The sequence below is a fragment of the Schistocerca cancellata genome, chromosome 6 (genome assembly GCF_023864275.1).
Source record: "Schistocerca cancellata isolate TAMUIC-IGC-003103 chromosome 6, iqSchCanc2.1, whole genome shotgun sequence".
NCBI classification, from domain to species: domain Eukaryota; kingdom Metazoa; phylum Arthropoda; class Insecta; order Orthoptera; family Acrididae; genus Schistocerca; species Schistocerca cancellata.
Window position 1 is genome coordinate 424,733,058 of NC_064631.1, and position 22,607 is coordinate 424,755,664.

Sequence of the window (22,607 nt, forward strand, 5' to 3'; positions counted from 1 at the left end):
ACAGAGATTTGTTAAGACGCTTCAGCAATTCTGTGGTGTGCTCCTCCCAGTTGAATTTATTATCAAGCTGTAATCCCAAGAATTTAACACTGTCCACTTCTTCTATCTTCTTGTCATCGTATGTTAGACATATACTCTTGGGACACCCCTTACAAGTTCTGAACTGCATGTAGTGTGTTTTTTCAAAGTTTAGTGACAAAGAATTGGCTAGGAACCAGTGATTAATGTCCACAAATATTTTATTGGCTGATCTTTCTAAGACTACACTTGATTTGCTATTTATTGCAATGTTTGTATCATCAGCAAACAAAACAAACTTGGCATCTGGTAATGTTACTGATGAAAGGTCATTGATATACACAAGAAAAAGTAAGGGCCCCAAAATGGAACCTTGTGGGACCCCACATGTAATTAGTTCCCAGTTGGATGATGCCTGATAGTTTGATACATGTCTCTTTCCTAATAACACCCTTTGTTTCCTGCCAGAGATATAAGATTTGAACCATTTTGCAGCATTTCCTGTTACACTATAATATTCTAGTTTACTTAAAAGGTATTGTGAAATGCCTTTGACAGATCACAAAATATACCAGTTGCCTGCAATTTTTTGTCTAATGAATTAAGTACATTTTCACTGTAAGTGTAGATAGCCTTCTCAATATCAGAACCTTTTAGAAATCCAAACTGTGACTTTGACAGTATGTTATTTGAGATAAGATGGTTATAAAGACGACTGTACATTATTTTTTCGAAAATTTTTGAGAATGCTGGCAACAGTGAAATTGGACGGAAATTTGATGCTATTTCTTTATCTCCCTTCTTAAACAGTGGCTTAACTTCAGCATATTTCAGCCATTCAGGAAATATTCCACTGATAAACGACTGGTTACACAGATAGCTTAATATGTTACTTAGCTCAGAATCACATTCTTTAATTAACTTTGTTGATATTTCATCATACCCACTAGATGTTTTTGATTTTAAAGATTTTATGATGGACATTATTTCTGTTGGGGTAGTGAGGGTCAAATTCATATTATGGAAGTTACTTGAAATGTCTGGTCTAAGGTAATCCATAGCAGCATCTACCGAACCTGACAACCCCATCTTTTCAGTAACAGTTATAAAATGTTTGTTAAAAAGTTCTGCAACACTATACACATCTGTCACCAATGTATCATTTACTCTTAATGCTATTTGTTCCTCTTCATGTCTGGTTCTACCGATCTCTTCCTTCACTATATCCCATATTGTCTTTATTTTGTTATCTGATATGACTATCTTTTCCTTGTAATATATTTGCTTTGACATCCGTATTACAGTCTTTAATATTTTGCAGTATTTCTTATAATGTGCTATAGCATCAACATTTGAAATGTTTCGGATTGACAGGTACAGTTTTCTTTTTGTTTTACAAGATACCCCTATTCCTCGAGTAATCCATGGCTTCTTTGTAGACTTTGCTCTAACCTTGGTAAGTTTTGGGGGAAAGCAGTGTTCGAATAAGGTAAGCACTTTATTAGCAAAAATGTTATATTTTTCATTCATGCCATGAGCACTGTAAACATCAGTCCAGTGAATGTCTCTGAGGAGTGTCCTAAAATAATCAATTTTTGGCTTACTGATTACCCTCTTGAGCTCAGATTTAACAGATTTTATATCCTGTTCAGTATTAACATTTAACAGAAGGAACTGCATGTCATGGTCTGAGAGGCCATTGACTATTGGTTTTGTAATATAATTTTGTTCATTTGACTTTTCTATAAAGATATTATCAATGGCTGTTTGTGAGCAAGTGGCTATCCTAGTGGGGAACTTTACTGTGGGAATTAAGTTGAATGATAGTGTTACTAGCTCAAATAAGTTCTTATTGGGAGAGTCTTTAAGAAAATCTACATTGAAATCACCAGCAACCACTATTTCCTTGTTTTTGGTTGTTAAATGGGCCAGTACAGCTTCAAGGTGGTTTACAAACAGATTAAAGTTACCTGCAGGTGCTCGATATACACTTAATATTATGAAAGATTTTTTGTGAAAATCTAATTCTGTTGCACATGCTTCCATATGCTGTTCTAGGCAAAATTTATGAATGTCTATGTTCTTAAATTTATGACAGTTCCTGATGAATGTGGCAACTCCTCCTTTCTCCATTTCTGATCTACAAAAGTGAGATGCTAACCTAAACCCTGTAACACTTAAAAGTTCTATACCAGTGGTCACATGATGTTCAGAGAGGCAGATTATGTCAGCTGGGTTTGAAGACTCTAATTCATCTATGCAGATAGTTAATTCATTAATTTTATTTCTCAGTCCTCGAATATTTTGATGCAATAAAGATAGCTGACATTTCATATTGACTGAGTTAAAATTGGGTGGAGTTAAAATATCTGCTGACAGTTGAAAATTCTTAACCAATGGCTGTTTATGCTGATGTAATAAGCTGGAATTATGTTTTTTTATTTCTTTCTCAAACTGAAGGTTTGTCTCAGTTCTAACCTCTCTTAAAATTTGCTTTCTTTCTGTCCTCCCTACCCTAAAAAAGGGTCTTTTCTGAATCTTATAACCACTGGTATTTTACCACTCATGACAGTGCCTCCCCCCTTTAACTTTCCTGCTATTTCCCCAGCCAATTTACCCTTCCCCTTCCTGTTGAGGTGAAGGCCATGCCTAGTATAGTCCCACCTACTGAGAGAATCAACATGAACCACACCAATGTGTGACCCCGCACCCGACATGAGCAGCCGTTCCAGCTCCAAATTAACTCTCTTGACAGAAGAGTTCAAATGAGGTCGGTCATGGCGCCCAAGAACAGATACAAACTCAACACTAGTATGCTTCGATGCTGATGCAATCTTTGCCAGGTCACACTCTATACTGTACCCAGGATCTCTGTCAATACTGTTACCTGCCCCACCCACTATAACCACGGTGTCTTCCTTAGTGAAATCTTTGCAAAGTGATCCTAAATCCTCTGTCACCTGCTCCAGACCAGCACTAGGTTTAAAAAAATTGGTGACCTGGTATTCTGATCCTAGTTCATCCTGCAAAAGTTGGCCGACACCTCTTCCATGGGAACGACCTAACAACAACACTTTCTTTCTCTTTACTGATTTCCCTACATTCTTACTTTTCAATTTGCTGCTGAAAGTTTGTTGTGCCCTGTCTACACCTGCAACTGCTTGAGGCTCACCAGCTTCTAACTGAAGCAACAGGTTGTTTGCCAACTTAATAACATGCGATGGTTCTGTTTTGTAACTTCTGATGATTGATTTCTATGCATCTGGATGCACTGAACCCAAAAATGACCTTAGTTCTGTTCCATCATGCCAGAATTTTTTGCATATCACAATTTGCCAAATGTAGTATATGTAAAACAAACTGAGACTTAATGGCAGAATGAAAGAGATTTGTTTCATATAAAACAGATTACTTTGCAGCTTATAGTAGACAATAATATAACAGCACATGGAAAATAAAAAACTGACTATTTTATTCGTTGTGTCTATGTCCCTTCGGACCAGTCATGCTCTGTTTCAGACTTTACTGAGCCTGTGCTCTTCTGGGATCATCTCAGTGGAACATCCAACAATGGTCCACTATCATTGCAGTATTCCATCTTCCTTGGTAACACTTTTCCATTTCTTTGATATCCTGATGGAATCTGTCACCCATCTCTTGATTAACAACACCCAGATTCTCAGGAAAGTAGTCCAAATGTGAACATAGAAAATGAACCTATAAACTTAAAGAGCAGTCTAAATTTTGGTACTTCTGCAGCATAATCTTAGAGAATGACTTTACATTCAGATCCTCTTTGTTGCCCAGAAACTTGACTACTATGTCTTTAAAGGCGACCCAAGCTTCTTTAACAGCAACTTCTATTTCTTTTTCAAAATTTCCATCTTTGCAAAGTTTGCTAATTTTCAGATTTGTAAATACACTCTCTTTCAGTTTTGTGGCTGAGGGGGCTGAAAATTTGTTACAAATGTACTGGAAACATTTACCATCTTTTTGTAAGGCTTTCATGAATTGCTTCATCAAGCCTAATTTAATACACAGAGATGGAAGAACTTCGGTGACTCAATGAGAGGATTTTGGAACATGTTTTTTACTCCAGGTTCCAATGAAGCACACTGTGGCCAATCTTTCTGTTCACAATGATTTTCCCTGTGTCTGCCATCCCACTCGAATAAAAAACAAGGATACTTTGCATACCTGCTTTTCTGTCCACGACTGATCAATATTACTTTGAGACATCACACATGATCCACTTATGATCGTCATACTTAATTTTCTGGAGAAAAACTGTAAACTGCCATACCTTTAAGTGTATAGTACCTATGGGTACTGGCGCATACTCATTTGTGAAGCACGACAACTTTAAGGCTTCGTTTCAATGAACTGATGAAGAGTCTATAATAAGTGCTTTTGTACGGAATACTGAACGTCTTAAACAGTCCACACACATCATTGCAGAATACTATGCCTCTTCCAAAAAGTATGAATAAAATCTTTTCCTCTGTACTTGAACCAGAAAAATGAAGCACTAGCTGTGAGAAATTTCTTATTTTTAAGCCTTGAACCATGCAATTATGAAGCTTCTTAGGTCAGCTGTAAGTTACAAATCAAATCGTTCAGTTCAATTTGTGTAAATGATTGTGGTCAGAATTGCCAGGTTCATACTCCTCTTCTTTATCTTCAGCTGCTTTACTTTATTCAATTTCTGAACCATCTACTTCCTCTTGACACCATTTCAAACACTAGATGTTTGCTTTTTAACATATATCTGCCGAAAGAAACACGTCTGATCAACATTATACATTTTTTTCTGCTTATGTCTTTCTACATTTCTTTTATCTGCCACTCTATCAATACTGTGAGTTATGTCAACTAGGAAAGTTATGTGCTGACCATCTTTTGTATATGTTTGGAACAGGAACTGGAATATTTACTTATTTTAGATTCAATTAGCTCTATTTCTAACTTCTGTTGGGTTGTTATGTTTCTTATGTTACCTGCCCTTCAGTAATCTCTTTTCATTCCACAAAATTTCACTTCTATACTTTGTATTTTACAGAAATTTCTTTAGGTGTGTACCTAGCAGTAATTCCCATCAACCAGTACTGGAAGAACCTAAGTTTTATCGATTTTACTCTCATTTTTGTCTGGTTTTATATTGCGACATGTTATGGATGGTGCCACACATAAATCCAAACATAGTCATTTTTATACCTAGATTTTTATTACTGTCTGGCCCGTCTGATAGCCCAAACAGCTGATAAATGAACTTCTTCCAAAACCACATTGCGCAACTGCTCTTTGACCCAGAAAACGTAACAGGCAGTGATTTCAATATCGTATTGGTTACACAGATGATTTTTTAACGGGTGAGCTGCTTATTGTATAATATCTCTTTCTTTCACTATTAACACACTGTCTGCAAAAAACCAGACATGCAAGGAGATTAACAGTATCCACTACAAAGTTCATTTCAGTCAATGCTGACAAAAGTGTTTACCAGTTCTACCACTATCAACTGTCTCATCATCATCATCATCAACAGCCCATAAATATTGCTCAGGCTGCTCTAGTAGGAGCCTCAATGTGTACTTCACTCCTAGCATGTTTTGACACAGCCATCAACTAAGCACTATTTATGAGCTATTGATAATTACAAGACAACTGAAACAGGTATAGCCACAAAACAATTGTCACCATTAACTGAAATAAACCTTATTATCTATTTTTGTGCAGACAATGCCTTAATAGTGAACGAGAGAGATAATTTGCAATAAGCAGTTCACCAACTGAAATTTTATAGCAAAAAGTAATGGGCTTACTAATGCTCTCAGACACTAACAGGCCAACATGAACAAACTAGTAATGTCTGTAGGGATTTTGCATAGTAATATGGAGGTACAGAAACAAATAGAGAGAGATGTAAGAAACAATAATCACTCATTTGTGAATGATTTGCATGTCTCAGTGGCGGAAGGGTATAGTGAGTGGACTACTGGCAACCAGTGTGACTGGTACCACTGACACTTTGGAAGTGAATGCCAGAAATGACAGTGCATGCAGGCCAACTGACTTGCTACTACAGACCACGTCACAAATAAACAAATCATCCAATGGGCTACCAACGTTGTGATTATCACAACAATTTGTTGAAAACTGTTGCAAGTGGGGATCTGAACCTATATTAATGGCACAGAATCAACATAAAAGAATCAAATTTGCTAACAATATAAAAGTGTTAAACATGGGTTTCTCCCAGCAGTTCAAATGATTAAGGACCTTACAGGAACGCTTCCAGGTAACAATTACAATACCCCGTCATTTTCACAGTACAAATGCATGAGAGATCACTGAGCATGGCAGTTTAAATTCTCAGTGGGCTGGGGTGCACAGATTGGTTGGTTGGTTTGGGGAAGGAGACCAGACAGCGTGGTCATCGGTCTCATCGAATTAGGGAAGGAAGTCGGCCGTGCCCTTTCAGATGAACCATCCCGGCATTTGCCTGCAGTGATTTAGGGAAATCACGGAAAACCTAAATCAGGATGGCCAGACGCGGGATTGAACCGTCGTCCTCCCGAATGCGAGTCCAGTGTCTAACCACTGCGCCACCCCGCTCGGTGGGGTGCACAGATGTGAAAATTAAACAGTGGTACAAAAAGTGACATAACACAAGTAAACAACTAGTGCCACAACACAACTTCAAGATGACTAATGACAGGCATTATACTGAAACTTTAACTAACAACAAGGGCATTTATAACACTAACTCCATCCCTCTGCTGCTTAAACAGGGATAGAGCCAGGCTCCTTGCTGAATTTAGGGAAAAAAAGCTCTATCTGTATTTATAAGGTCACTTGTTAGTACAATCTCAATAGTTTCCTCAATAACATTAGTCTTTGGGTGTACAGCTGGTGCCTTATGATCCAACAACACAATAAAGAACTGCAGGCTGCCTCTGTCAATGCATCTGCAACACAACCGCAGCCCATTCCACCTGCGTAAGTCGATGCAGTACTTGGGGGCACCACATCTGCTGGATACAGTACTGCTGTGCCTTGCCACATGATATCAGCCTAACTTTCTAGTATCCCTCCACCAGACTGCCTTTAAGGGATGCTTCCATATGGCCTGCCAGTCAATGTGACTTCCAGGGTCGATATCAACACACTACTTTGGAAGCACCACAAGCATATTCCTCAGAACTTAGGACTTCATCAGGGCAGCCTGTACCAACCGTGCCTAAAATAGAGTTTCTTGATCATAACAGAAACTGTCAATTTCAATTTCAACAAATGTTATGGTATTAGTGACAATCTTTTATCAATTTACAATAATCTTTACTTTGCCTTCAATTGGAAGCTGTTTCAATTGCTCAATGTTATATCATATACTTTCCGTGTTCTAATAAAGTACTACTGTCTTTGGCCACCTGGGCATCTTTCACTTCTCATGTGTCCATCGCCCACAGAGGGATACTACAATGGCGACAAGGGTAAACATTTCATGAGGGTAAACATTTCATGACTCTTCTGTCTCTGTAACTTTGTTCCCAATGTCTCATGCTCAACTAGGTAGCCTTCCTCTCTGAGTACCCCCCCCCCTCCCTCCCTCCCTCCACATTTGAATGATGTAGTTGCTGTTTCCTTTGGCTTGCATTTGACTGTGCATACTTTTGCTCTCTCAATTTCCATGATTCTACATCTTATTGTTCCTTGTTTTGCCTTGCCTCTGTCTCATACAAGTGCAGCTTCATTTCTTAGTTCTCATATTTTTCTTTTTGCGACATTTCGCCATGCCCGTCCACTTCTACTGCTCCATGTCAATGTTGGACCCCCCTCCATATTTTGGTTGTTGGTCTCTCTTGCACATTTCCTACATCTCCTTCCACACGACAACACCCCTTCTGCAGCTTTCTCAGTCACAGGATCAACAGCTGCTCTGTTTCACCCAGAATATGTCTCGCTTTGCACAGCACTGTTTGGCGGCAGCACCCCCAAGTGCTGCGGATAGGACATGACAACACAGTTTCTGAATCACAAAAGACACTTCATGCACATGTCAGAGCTTCGTTGGTGGCACCTTGCCTGATCTGATGACACTCCTCCCCGCACAGGATTCCACACTGCTGTCCCCACCTTCTCCGGATTTTGATAATGCCTTAGATTTATGGCCCACCTTACTGGCTGCACTGAACCACCACTACCACGTTTCCACTCTTCTCAATGCTTCTCTCCAGGCACATCCCTCCCCCCCCCCCCCACCCCACCCCGCCAGCCTCTGGCCCCTTTGCGTCTCTCATACTCACGCCCACTGCTGCTGCCACTGACTCTCATTCAGCATCATTTGGTCTGGTGACACCTGAATCGGTACTGCCCACACTAGCTATCCCCCAATCCAGTGCCTCCGACTGCAATGCCTCCTCCTGAAGTGCCACCGGCTCCTGTGCCACCTAGTCCTGTGCTGGCTGCTCCTGTGCCTCTCGGCAGTCAGCCTGGTCAATGGCCCTCTCCATCAGACCCTCTTCTTTACTTCCAAATCCCTAGGTGCCACCCACTCCAGGGGCTGCCCTTCTTCATCTGCTCATGTTGTTGCTCATTTATTTTCTGCAAATCCTGGCCCTTCATATCCTGACATGTCTCCCATCATTCCATCTGTCGCCGAAGCTTCACAACCACCTCCAGTGTCCTCCTTGCACTCCTGGGCCTCCTTCCTTCTCAGTTAGGGTCTCGCCCATCTCCTGTTCTTGCTTTCTTCTCCTACAGAAGCCTCCACTGCACACTTCCTGTCTTCTGTGGGGGTCTGCCCGGTGCTGTCTCAATCTGGTCACTGACCTCAGGGTCCTCATGGGGCTTGCTGTACTTCCCTACACCACATGCCTTCCAGTTTTGGAAGCTTTCTGACATGCCCAGCTGCCTTCGGTGGCCCTGCTCTTTCTCAACAACTGGTCTGCATATCACACAGCAGCTGCCCACCATGCTTATGCCTTCTGCCAGAACCCAGCTGCAATGGCCAACCTTCCTCCCTCGGTAGCTCAACACCCTGGGCTCCACCTACTACCTACAGCTGAAGACAAGGCATCTGCATCAGCCAACCTCCTGGGAATTTCACTTAGACTGCCACCATGTCCTCTCAATCTGTTACTGCCTGGCCATTCCCATCAGCACCCTCGCATCCCAATTGCCACCACTGGTTTGAGTGCCTGTTTCCCACTGGCTGCTGTCCTCCCGGCCAGCTTGCATCAGTGCTACACAGCACGCCTTGCGGCCTGTGCTGGGGTGCCCTGTTCCAATGTTGCCTGTCCTGTGGCTTCCAGCACTGGCATCACCTCGTGCTCCAACACCAGTAGCACTCTCCATATCGCCAGCACGCATGCACCATCCTCCACTGACAGTTCCTGTCTGGTGTTTCCTGTGGCATAGACTCCAGCCTCCTGTAATCTATCACCTTTTCAGTAAGAAAGAGGAATGTCCCCATCCTCTGTCGTCCCTGCTGTCCAGTCCTTGTCTCCTCTGGATGTGTGGTCCTTTACTCCATTGTCCTTCCTGCCTATTGCCTGTGTTCCACCCACTTCCTCCGGGTACTATGTCCTTCCCTGGACTCTTCCTCTTCTGAGCGTGACTTTCATATGTCTAATGCACTGGGTTTCTTCTCTGACAGGCAACTTCATGGCGTGCCACATGCTTTCTTCTGGCCCCCACTCTGCACAGTTCCATCCTGGTTGCAAGTCAGGGATGTTACTGATCTTGGTCATCTCCTGTGAGTGCCAGAGTCTTCTCCTCTCCACAAAGTGCCAATGTCTTCTCTCTAGGACACCATCTCCAGACCTCTGGTTGGACTTCACTGGCACTCCTGTTCTCTAGTCCTGGAAGTTTTGTCACAAACCTGGCCTCGCCAAGTCACGCTGTCTTTGATGGCTTAGTTGCCTTCTCGACAATGACCTTGCCTGATTACTGTCCCCCCCCCCCCCCCCCATGGTACACTTTTCCTGGATGGTTCCACCGTTTTCTCCATGGGTAAGAAGTTGTCATATCTCTGCCTTTCTTCTCTACCGCAACCACCATCTATGCAGCAACATGCCTCTGGTATCTTCTCGGAATGATGAAAGAGGAATGTGGCATGCGCCTGGTGCCTTATGAGGCAGCCAAACACCACACCACAAAGGACTGAGGGCGGGTTGCCTCTCTCTCAAGGCATCTGCAATGCAACTGCAGACCACTCTGCCTGCGACGGCTGCTGCAGCATTTGGGGCCACCACATATGCCACATACAGCACTGCTGTGCCAGCACTACGAGCCACCTGATACTAGCCAAATTTCCTATTATTCCTCTGCCAGATAGCATTTCTAGGATGGCATCTAGCAGCTTAGCAGTCAGTGTGAGTTCCAGCCTCAACTTTAACAACATCCTACTTCGGAAGTGCCATCAGTATATTCCTCAGAGTACTGTGCACCCCATCAGGATCTAGGGCAACGTCAATGCAGGCTATACTGACCATGCGTCTGGCAGTGTTTCTCAATCGTGACTGACTGAGTGCTCAACTTGCATCTTGAAGTATTTGTGACAATCTGTTATTACATCAGGACAATCTTTACATTGTTTTCATTCAGAAGCTATTTCAGTTGCTCAATGTTATTGCGTACTTTCTGTGTTTTAATACAGTTCTACTGTTCTTAGCTACCTGGGCACCACTTTCTTCTTGTGTGTGCATCGCTCGCAATGGGATATTACAAGTACAATAACCAAAAAAGAATCTCTGTGTTGTCATTTGGCTTCAAGCAAGTGAGAATTTGCAGTTTTTTTTTTTTTCCAATCAACTGAATTTAATCCAAACCAATATTAAGTTCTTTATGCAGGTGGAAATGCATGGCTGCCTTCCCTTCCTCGTGTTGGTCAGGATGAAAGATGATGGTATGTTATTACATGCAATTTATGGGAAGTCAACTGCACAATGAATTTTATTTTCAGGCTGGCAGTTGTTAATAACCATTTCAGCATGAAGAGATACTTCGTATCTTGGTTCATAGGTCCTATACCATTTGAGACCCTGTTAAGTTTGTCAGGAGAGTTACTCCACTCTGATGTAACCTTTCACCACAGTGGGTATAGTGCAATTTATAAGGGGTGCATTATGCTATCAACCAACTGTGAATGAGAACAATGATGTGGCATTTAAGTCTACATCGTGTTTGCCTCATGCAGGTAGCCTTTCCAGCACAAACAGTTGTATTCTGCAAAAACACGGTGTTCAGCTTTTTTTTTTCCTCTCCTCTAAGATTAGGGCCCGTTTAGGATCTGTAAAGGAAATTCTGGTTTGCCTAAGCAGGTGTCTACTTTATCCCCTGCAGCTCAGACATGTCATACCATAGTCAGGCTATTAGAACTGTTGTGCAGAGATAAAGTCACATGTTTACAGTAGTCATACATATATTTGATTGTAAAACACTGTCTTGGTACTGGTGATCCCATGGAGTTTAACAACACAGAAATTCTGACATGCACTTCTAATTACTGGACTAGTGTCACTAAGGAATCTGTTAAGATTAGATTAACAAGTGAGATATTGAGGTTTTTGCCTAAATTCTGTTTGGAATATTTCTCTTACTGATTAAACAACACGGGGGGAGAGTTAACAGTATTTGCTCATTTATTTATTCTTGGTTAATGCTACACTATTAATAATGTTGGCTTTGGGTGTGTATGGCACTAGTTGTTATTGGTGTGTGTGTGTGTGTGTGTGTGTGTGTGTGTGTGTGTGTTTTGTTTTGTTTTGTTGTCCTGCTGGTTTTTGCTGCAGAGGTGGTCTGGTCACCAACAGTTAAAACTACTGTGCATAGAAATCTCTTTTTGCATTTGTACCTTGAAAACGACAGGGCAGTTTTTGAAGACTTTGCTAACCTGCATTCCTGTAAGTCATTTTAACAGTTTTAAGGTTGGACTACAGCAACTGACATATGTACCATTCTCCAATGAATCAAATCCACTGCTTCATAGCAGAACAAATTAGTACTCTGCAACCATTAAGACATAATGTGAAAGAGATAGCATAATGTTCCAGGAATGTGTTTTCACAGCGTTTACCAGGATCATTAATCCATAGGCAGGATATTCTTATCAGATTTGTGTATGAGTCCATCGGCTGAGATCAAGTTTTCCAATACATGGTGTATGCTTGCCCTGAGGGAGATGACATTTTAAAGCAAGATAATGTAACTGTCAATACTGGCAGAAGTGATTGAGAATGGTTGGAAGAACACAATCGAAATTTGACTTCGCTGACCAGCATATTCCCTAGGTTGGCATATTTGCTGTGCATATTTCCTGACAATGATCAGGAAGTAATTACTTAGAAATCTGATGGTTTCTCCCAAAATAGACTTTTTACAATATTTACACTTTCTTCAGAGACTTTCCTAGATTTCATATTATTGACAATATAAGAAAATACACACTGCAAAAAACTTTCTACACTTCGCTACTTTGATAATATCTCAATATTTGTATACAGCAATGACCAATACCAGTTTGCACATTGTTTTATAACATTTCAGCGCATCTTAATTATAAATAGATTTTACGCCTTATTAAGTCTGAAAATGATAAATAAATCACACACAAAACACAGCGCAAAACTAATATTAAACCTACCTGACCATTGTCGTTGCCCTTTGCAGGGCAGTACCCCAACTTTCCACAAACTCATAATTCTTCCTTTTGCTGTACTGTATGACATCATTTGCCAAATAGAAAAGTGTAACTCGATGCTCGACTTTTACTGAAAAAATTCGAAAAGAAGTTAATTTTATTCACACAATAATAACAGCAAAGAAAAACTATTTAAGATAGTGTCTGTGATCTGATTATCACTACAGATTCACAAAAGTTAAGTTTTCCTTCCACTTACAAACAACAAACATTATTTCAGTCCATGACCATCAGAAGTAAACATAATCTTCAACCTTGCACACATAAGGGTTCAGAAAGAAATTTCAATAATATCTCCATTAAGTCTATGAAAGACTGTTGTTTTGAACAATGCTACAAATACACAACAGAAAAAAAGAATTGCAAGACCAAGAAAGATTTGTGCAACCTAACCAAAAGTTGGTAGGTGTGTTTCTACATCTGAAAGCTGACATCTGTTCAAATTTCTGGACAATCACTGGGAGCGCCACTATGAGGATGCAAATCAGGTTTGCTTTACGTATTATACACACTGTACCAGTTGTGAGCATCAGTTACCTTTGAGATTCGATTGCTAAGTTTATGTTAGTCAAGAAGGCCTTTAAAATGACAAAAACGCTATTATCAGCACCTCACTGATTTCGAACAAGGCTGTGGAATGGGGCTACGAGAAGCTGGATGTCCCTCCTGCAATACTGAAGAAAGACCTGGCAGGAATGTAGCCACTGTACATTTTTGCTGGCAGTGACAGTCACAGGAATGTTCAATCGCAGGAAGAGCAAGCTCCGGATGGCCGAATGGCTCTACCAAGAGGGAAGACCATCATGTTTGGTGTACAGCACTGCAAATTGTACTGCATCTGCAGCAGTAATCTGAGCATCAGTTGGTAACACAATGACTATTACAAATTAGTTACTTCAAGGACAGCTCTGAGTCATATGCCCTATAGCGTGCTTTCCACCAACCCCAAACCACTGCCATCTGCAGCTTCAGTAGTGTCAATCGAGAGCGCATTAGAGGGCAGGGTGGAGGTCTGTTGTGTTTTGTGATGAAAGCTGGTTCTCTCTTAGTGCCAGTGATGGCCGCGATTTGGTTAGATGGAGGCCAGTTGAGGCCTGGGACCAACCTGTCTGCATGCTAGACACACTGAACCTACACCTGGAGTTTCGGTCTTGGGTGTAATTTCATATGACAGCAGAAGCACTCTTGTGGTTATATGACACACCATGATGGCAAATTTGTACGTCGATCTGGTGATTCAACCTGCTGTGCTGCCATTCATGAACAGCATTCTAGAGGGTTTTTCTTAATAGGAAAAAGACAGATTGCTACTTACCGTAAAGACAACACATTAAGATACAGACAGGCACAGTTAAAAGACACTTACAGAAAGCTTTTGGCCACAGCCTTCATCAAAAAAAGAGAAACAGAGAAACACATACCATTCATACACACAAGCAAGCACACCTCATGCACACATAACTGCCAACTCCAACAGTTCAGGCCAGAACGCAACTACCATGTGGGATGGCAGCAGCAATGTAGAAGGGCAGGGAAGGGAAGGGATAGTAGTGTATGGGTGGGGAATGCTGTCTGGCAAAGTTTGCAGGTACTAGAATGCCAACAGGTGCAGTGCCAGAAGGTTGTGGGAAAGGGAGGTTGGGAGAGGAAACGAGAGGAGCAGGGAAAGATGGGTGGGTGCGTCGGCACAGGGCAGCAAACGAAGAGGTTTAGAGACAAGAATGGGGAGGAGATGATAAGAGAAAAGGGGTGGAAACTGTTGGGTGGAGTGTGTGGGGACAGTATGTTAGTGTAGGTTGAGACCAGAATAATTAAGGGAGCAGAGAACAAGTTGTAAGGATAATTCCCATCTGTGCAGTTCAATGGTTGAGGGTATGATCCAGATGGCTCAGGTAGTGAAGTAGCCATTCAAATCAAGCATGTTATACTCCGCTGCATGTTGTGCCACAGAGTGATCTACTTTGCTTTAGGACACAGTTTGGTGGTAGCCATTCATCCTTGTGGACAGTTATTTGATAGTCAAGGCAATATAAAAAGCTGTGCAATGGTTGCAGCAGAGCTGGTAAATGATATGGCTGCTTTCACAGATGGCCCATCCCCCAATGGGGTAGGGTAAACCTGTGACAGGAGTGGAATAGGAAGTGATGGGTGGGTGGATTTGGCAGGTCTTGCACCTGAATCTTCTACATCCACACTTACATTGACACTCTGAAAGCCACTGTACAGTGTAGGGCACAGGGTACCCTGTACCACTACTTCCTTTCCTGTTCCACTCACAAAAAGAGCGAGGTGAAAACAACTGTCTGTATACCTCCATATGAGTCCTAATTTCTCGTTTCTTATCTTTGGGGTCCTTACACGCAATGGATGATGGCAGCAATAGAATAGTTCATCAATCAGCTTCAAATTCCTCTTCTCTACATTTTCTCATTAGTGTTTCTTGAAAAGAACATCGTCTTCCCTCCAAGGATTCCCAAAGCATCTCCGTAACACTTGACACTACTGGTAACAAATCCAACAGCACGCCTCCGAATTGCTTCAACATCTTCTTTCAGTCTGACATGAAATGGATCCCAAACACTCAAGCAGTACTCAAGAATAGGTTGCATCAGCATCCTACATGCAGTCTCCTTTACAAGTGAACCACTCTTTCCTAAAATTCTCCCAATAAAGCAAAGTCAATTCATTTTCCCTACCACAATTCTCACATGCTCATCCATTTCATATTGCTTTGCTACATTATGCCCAGATATTTAAACGACCTGACTGTGTCAAGCAGGACACTAGTAATACTGTATACAAACATTACAGAATCGATCTTTCCACTCATTTGCATTAACTAAGATTTTTTCCAATGGCTAGTGCCATTCACCACACCAACAGGAAATTTTGTCTTAATTAGTATGTCGTCCATACTGGAGTCTATCTGAGGGTCAAATACAGCATGTTTGTATGATTCTCCTAAATGAATGATTTCTTGAACGTGAAATTTAAAACATCAGCTTTTGTTCTGCTATCTTCAGCTGCCACACCACACTGGTCAACAAGGGACTGAATGGAAGCCTTAGACCCACTTAGCAATTTTACATACGACCACAGTTTTCTTGGGTTCTCTGCCAGATCTTTTGTTAAAGTGCAATGGTGGTAGTTGTACGCTTTGCAGATAAGATCTTTTCATGGATGTACAAATCTCTACTAACATTTGCTTGTCATCATTTATGCGTGCCGTTTTTAATCAAGAGTGCAGCAGCCTCTGCTTCCTCAGCATCCGCAGGGATATGATCCTCGTAGCAAGAGGTTGGGATTGGGGGTGGCATAAGGATGGACTAGGATGCTGTGGAGGATGAGTGGGCAACGAAACACCACTTTAGGAGAGGTGGGAAGAATCTCAGGTACGATGTCGCTCATTTCAGGTCATTATGATAGGTAATCAAAGCCGTAGCGAAGGATGTGATTCACTGCAGATATGCCATCCCCGGGTGGGCAGGCTGTATGGGAGGGATTTTTTGTTGTGAAAGGGATGACAGCTGATGAAATGCAGGTACTATTGGTGGTTGGTGGGTTTAATGTGGACAGAGGTGTGGACGGAGACATCAGAGAGGAGGAGAAGATGATGAGGTGTGAAGGAATAAAGAAAGGGTGTCTCGCCTCCTCCAAGTCCAGATCATGATGATATCTATAATTAACCTGAACCAGACTAAGGGTTTGATGTTTGGGAGGCTAGAAAGGTCTCCTCTAAATGTCCCATAAACAGTTTGGCATAGGAGGGTGCCATGTGGGTGAATGTGCCACAGAATTGTTTGTATACCTTCCCTTCAAAGGCAAAGGAGTTGTGGTTTAGAATAATGTTAGTAAGGTATGAGAGGAATGAGGAAGTGGGTTTAGAGCCTGAAGAACATTGGTAAATATAGTGTTCAATAGCGGTAAAATCATGGGCATGAGGGACACTGGTGTACAGGGAGACGGCATCAACTGTGACGAGCAGTGATTCAGGAGGTATGGGGGTTAGGATGGTGAGAGTCGGTGAAGGAGGTGGGTGATATCATTGATGTGGGAGGCTCGATTATGGGCAATTGGTTGGAGGTGTTGCTCAATGAGGGCTAGAGTTGTTTCAGTCGAGGCACAATAACTAGCCACAATGGGTCATTCAGGTATCACTGGGTTTATGGTGTTTGGGGAGCATGTAGAAGGTGTGTGTGTGTGTGTGAAGGGTGTCATAGGGGTAAGGAGGGAAATGTGTTCAGGGGAGAGGTTCTAGGAAGGGCCTAAGGCTTTAAGCAGAGATTGGAGGCTGTGTTGGATAGTGGTATGAAATGGGAGGGGTAAGGTTCTGTGTTGAAATTAGGTTGGAAGGATTGGCAACAAAGAAGTGCTTCCATTGGAGGTATCTGGAGAAGGAGAGTAGATTTTTGACAAGTCCAGGTGTAGGGCTACAGATGAGGCCTATGAATAGAACAGAAACTTGTATGGAGCTGAGTGTTTTGGTGGGAATGTTAATGCAACAGTGTTATTGGAATGTTTCAGCTCTGGATGTTATGGAGTGTTGGTAGGGAGTTTTGATGGATGTGGCAAGTTGGCGAGGTTTAGGTGCCATGAGAGGTGGATGAGGAGGAACACAGTGGATAGGATAGGGGCTGTAGAGTGGTACCCCGACATGGCAGTAGAATATTAGCTGGTTAGATAAGTTATGGTGGTGGCTTTTGGAATGCTCCTCCAGGAGTGCTAGAGAGCAAGGAACACAATTTCTGAGATATGAGATATAAGAGTAGGGTTTGCACAGTAGTAGTACCTTGCGGAGGGAACAGAGGTAATTCTGCGATGCCTGTGCCACGGAGATGCATTTTTGCAGTACCGGGTTCGTGAGAGCCAGGGACTGGCAGAATCCTAAAAGGTGAAGGTCATTGTGAAATGAGGGGTGGGATCCAGGGAAAGGAATTTTTATGGTTCGGGCATTTGGAGGACCCATGGTTTAGGCAGCATTTGGGCATTAGGATATGGGACTGGGCTTTAGCCAGGGAAAGGGATACTTTCTGAACTGGTGCAGAAAGGTGGAGCAGTGATCCATTACGACAGGAACGCTGTAAAGAAAATGGGAAAGATGCGGTAATGGGCAAAATGGGTGTTGATGGTTGTGAGAGGAGCTGGATAAGAGAAAAGATGCATAAAAAATACATCAAAGACACGCAGAAACACATACAGATAAGTGAAAGAGGCTGGGGGTGGACAAGGGCGAAAACTGTGGGTAGGAAAGGAGTTGGAGAGTAGTGCCCCAAGGTGGCAGTAGGATGTTAGCATGTTAGAGAACTTATGGGTGTGGTGGTTGGAATGTTCCTCCAGGAGTGCTGGAGAGCAAGGGGCACAATTTCAGAGATGTGATATATAGAGAAGGGGTTGGACAGTAGTATTATCCTGTGGAAGGAACAGAGGTAGTTCTGGGATGCCTGTGACATGGATGTGTGTTTTTGCAGCACCAGGTTCACGAGAACCAGGGACTGGTGGGCTCTGAAAGCATGAAGGTCACTTTCAAAGGTGGGGTGGGATCCAGGGAAAGTAATTTTCACTGTTGGCGCCATTCGAGAAATAGGACGTGGTACTGGGTTTTAGCCAGAGAAAGGGTACTTCTCTGAAATGGTGCAGAAAGATACAGCAGAGGATCATTGCAGCAGGAATGGTGTAAAGGAAACGGGAATGACATGGAAATGGGAAAAATAGGTGTAGATGGTTGTGAGAGGAGCTGGATAAGAAAAAAGACTCGTAAAAAATACGTAAATACATGCAGAAAAATGTATAGATAAACAAAAGTACACAGATACGCAAAAATATGTAAAAATGAGTGAAACCATGTAAAAATACGTTAAAAACGTATAGAAATATGAGGAAAAGGAAGGGATGAGGTATGGGTGTGTGTGCATGTTCCGATAAGGGCGAGTGGGGGAGGGGGGTGGGTCAGGTCAAAGATAATAAGTTTGTGTGGTACAAGCAGGTGTGGGAAGAAAGACAGTAAAATATGTCATGATGAGAGATGTAGTGAGATGAATAGGAATAAATATAACTATCAGAAGAAAGAATATGGGGCAGCAAATGCTGCATCAACAATCCACATGGACGGTCGTTGATACAGTGTGGCTTGGAAGCAGATGTGGTATGGGAGGCAGTGAATAAACTTATGAAAGAAGAAAAAGAACGCCACCTCCAGATCGCTGCTGCCATCCGACATGATAGTTGTATTCTGGCCTGAGCTGCCGGAATCGGTGATCATGTTTGAGTGTGGTGTGCTTGTGCGCACGTGTGTGTGTGTGTGTGTGTGTGTGTGTGTGTGTGTGCACACGCGCCTGCTTCTCTGTGGGCGAAAGCTATATGTAAATTTCTTTTAATTGTGTTCTTCTGCAACTTAAAGTGTCTTCTTTATGGTAATTAGCCATCTATCTTCTCCTACATTCTTGATGTTCCTATGTGCAGTTTCTACTGTTCAATTTTTGCGAACAGCTTTTCTTCCACTCTACAACCCTGTGTTGTTTTCCTTTATTACTCTTCTCTATAACATTGCTCTTCTCTGTGTACCTACTTTTTCTCCTTTCTTATGTTTATTCACCACTCGCCATACCGCTTCTACTTCCAAGCTACACTGTATCAACAATCGTTCATGCACAACACCGGCTTCGTGACCATGTGGATTGTTGATGCAGCATCTGATGCCCCAGATTTCCTACAATAGTCATAAAAATATTACTTCCTATTACTCCCACTTCAACCCTTAGCCTGACATACTTTAGATTCTTATTTCCACACCTACCCATGCCACATGAACTTATGATAGTTGACCTAACCCTTCCACCTCCCCTCTCTTCCCGTATCACAACACGCACACACTCCCAACCTTGTTCGTTCATTTCCTCCATGTTTCTGTACGTTTTTAACATATTTGTGCATATTTTTGGATGGTTTCTTGCCTTTTTATGTACTTGCGTGTATTTTTTGGATATCTGTGCATTCTTTCACTTATCTGCATGTGTTTTTGCATGTCTTTGATGTATTTTTTATGCAGCTTTTCTCTTATCCAGCTCCTCTCACAACCATCAACACCTATTTTGCCCATCACCGCATCTTTCCCATTTTCTTTACAGCGTTCCTGTCATAATAGATCACTGCTTTATCTTTCTGCACCAGTTCAGAAGGTATCCCTTTCCCTGGCTAAAGCCCAGTCCCATATCCTAATGCCCAAATGCTGCCTAAACAATGGGTCTTCCAAATTGCCTAACCATAAAAAATCCTTTCCCTGGATCCCACCCCTTCACCTTTTCGGACTCTGCCAGTCCCTGGTACTGCAAAAATGCATCTCCATGGCACAGGCATCCCAGAATCACCTCTGTTCCCTCCGCAAGATACTACTACTGTGCAAACCCTACTGTATATCTCACATCTCTGAAATTGCATTCCTTGCTCTCCAGCACACCTGGAGGAGCATTCCAAAAACCACCCCCATAACTTATCTAACCAGCTAATATTCTACTGCCATGTCGGGACACCACTCTACAACCCCTATCCTATCCACTGTGTTCCTCCTCATCCACCTCTCACAGCACCTAAACCTCACCAACTTGCCACATCCATCAAAACTCCCTATCAACACTCCACAAAATCCGGAGCTGAAACATTCCGACAATGCTGTTGCATTAACATTCCCACCAAAACACTCAGCTCCATACAAGTTTCAGTTCTATTCATAGGCCTCTTCTTTAGCCCTACACCCGGACTTGTCAAAAATCTACTCTCCTTCTCCAGATACCTCCAATGGAAACACTTGTCTGTCGCCAATCCTTCCAACCTAATTTCAATACTGAACCCTGCCGTTCATATCACTATCCAACCGTGATACCATCCTCCTTCCAGCTAACCACCCGGTGGTCGCCTTCCCAACTTAGCATCACCATCCTTCCACAGGTTCTTCACTAAAGAGTACCAACCTTTCAGCAAAAGAAAGAATAGCCATACACAACTTCAAAACAAATCCTGACCTAATCATCCTACCTACAGACAAAGATTCCACCACTGTTGTTATGAATAGCAGTGACTACCTGGCAGAAGACCTCTGCCAATTACCTGATTCCTCCACCTATAAACTCTACCATAGTGATTCCATCCCAGAAGTCCAACTCAACCTCCAGTCCCTCCTTAGAGCCTTAATCCCCTGCCAGAATCTCTCCCTCAAACCCATTTCTCTTCTCACCACTATGACTCCCCATACACACCCCTTCTACATGTCCCATTGTGGCTGGTTATTATTCCCGCATTGAAAGAATTTTGACCCTCGCTGACCAACACCTCCTACCAATTGCCCATAATCTAGCCTCCCACATCAAAGATACCAACCACTTCCCTCACCGACTCTCCACCATCCTCACTCCTTTACCTATTGGATCCGTACTTGTCACTGTTGACACCACCTCCCTATACACCAACGTCCCTCATGCCCTTGGTCTTACCGCTATTGAGTACTATCTTTCACAATGTCCTTCAGACTCCAAACCCACTATCTCATTCCTCATACACCTTCCTAACATTATCCTGACCCATAACTAAATTTCCTTTGAAGAGAATGTATCCAAACAAATCTGTGGCAGAACAATGGGAACCCACGTGGCACCCTGCTATGCCAACATGTATATGGGCCTTCTAGAAGAAGCCTTCCCAGCCTCCCAAAACCCTTAGTTTGGTTAGGGTTCACTGCTGATATCTTCATGATCTAGACTCAGGGCCAGGACACCTTATCTTTATTGCTTCACAACCACACCACCACCTCTCCCATATGCTTCACCTCGTCCTCCTCAAACCAGAGTGCCACCTTCCTTGACATTGATCTACTCCTCCCTGATAGTTCCACCCATACCTATGTCCACATGAAAACCATCACCCACCAATAGTACCTCCATTTCAACACCTGTCATCCCTTTCACAGCAAAAATCCCTCCCTTACAGCTTGGCCACCAGGGGACAGTGTTTCTGCAGTGACAAGAACTCCCTTGCTCTGTATGCTGAGGGTCTCCCCAATGCCCTCACAGGCAGGCACTATCCCCCAAAGCTAGTCCACAAACAGATCTCTTGTGCCACTTCCTCTCATAACCCCAATCCTTCCCACCACCCTCCAAGAACCAGCCAGAAAGGAGTATCCCAGGGCTTTGATTACCTATCATCATGTCCTGAAATGAGGGACATCCTACCGAAGATCCTTCCTACAACTCCTAATGTGGTGTTCTATCACCCACCCAACCTCCACAACATTCTAGTCCATCCCTATGCAACTCCCAATCTCAACCCCTTGCCCCAAGAACTACATCCCTGTGGAAGACCCAGGTGCAAAACCTGCCCAATCCACCTGCACCATACTTCGATTCCAGTCCTGCCACACGTTTATCCTACCCCATCAGAGAGCAGGCCACCTGCGAAAGCAGTCATATCATTTACCACCTCTGCTGCAACCATTTCACATCTTTTTATATTGGTATGACTAACAACCAGCTGTCCACCAGGATGAACGGCCATCATCAAACTGTGACCAAGAACAAAGTAGACCACCCTGTGGCACAACATGCAGTGGAGAATGACATGCTTGATTTGAGTGGTTGCTTCACTATCTGAGCCATCTAGTTCCTCCCCTCCGCTACCAGCTTTCCTGAACTGTGCAGATGTCTCCCATAACTATCCTGACCTCAACCTACAGTAACATACTGTCCCCACACACTCTACCTAACAGCTTCCATCTCAGCACTCCTACCATCTCCTCCCCATTCTTGTCTCCTAGCCTCTTCTTTTGCTGCCCTCTGTGAACCACCCGCCTATCTTTCCCTGCTCCTCTCTCCTTTTCGCTCCTTTTTTCCCCACATCATTG

General features: G+C 42.8%; 1 protein-coding gene across 2 annotated transcripts in view; it reads right to left on the reverse strand.

Annotated features, from left to right (window-relative positions):
• LOC126191169 (regulation of nuclear pre-mRNA domain-containing protein 2) overlaps window positions 1-22,607 on the reverse strand; it is a 169,365-nt gene that overhangs the window by 116,239 nt on the left and 30,519 nt on the right. For both annotated transcript variants that reach the window (XM_049931943.1, XM_049931942.1), the window contains exon 2: window positions 12,665-12,791. In XM_049931943.1, coding sequence (XP_049787900.1) covers window positions 12,665-12,791 — 127 coding nt within the window. The remainder of the gene's footprint in view (window positions 1-12,664; window positions 12,792-22,607) is intronic.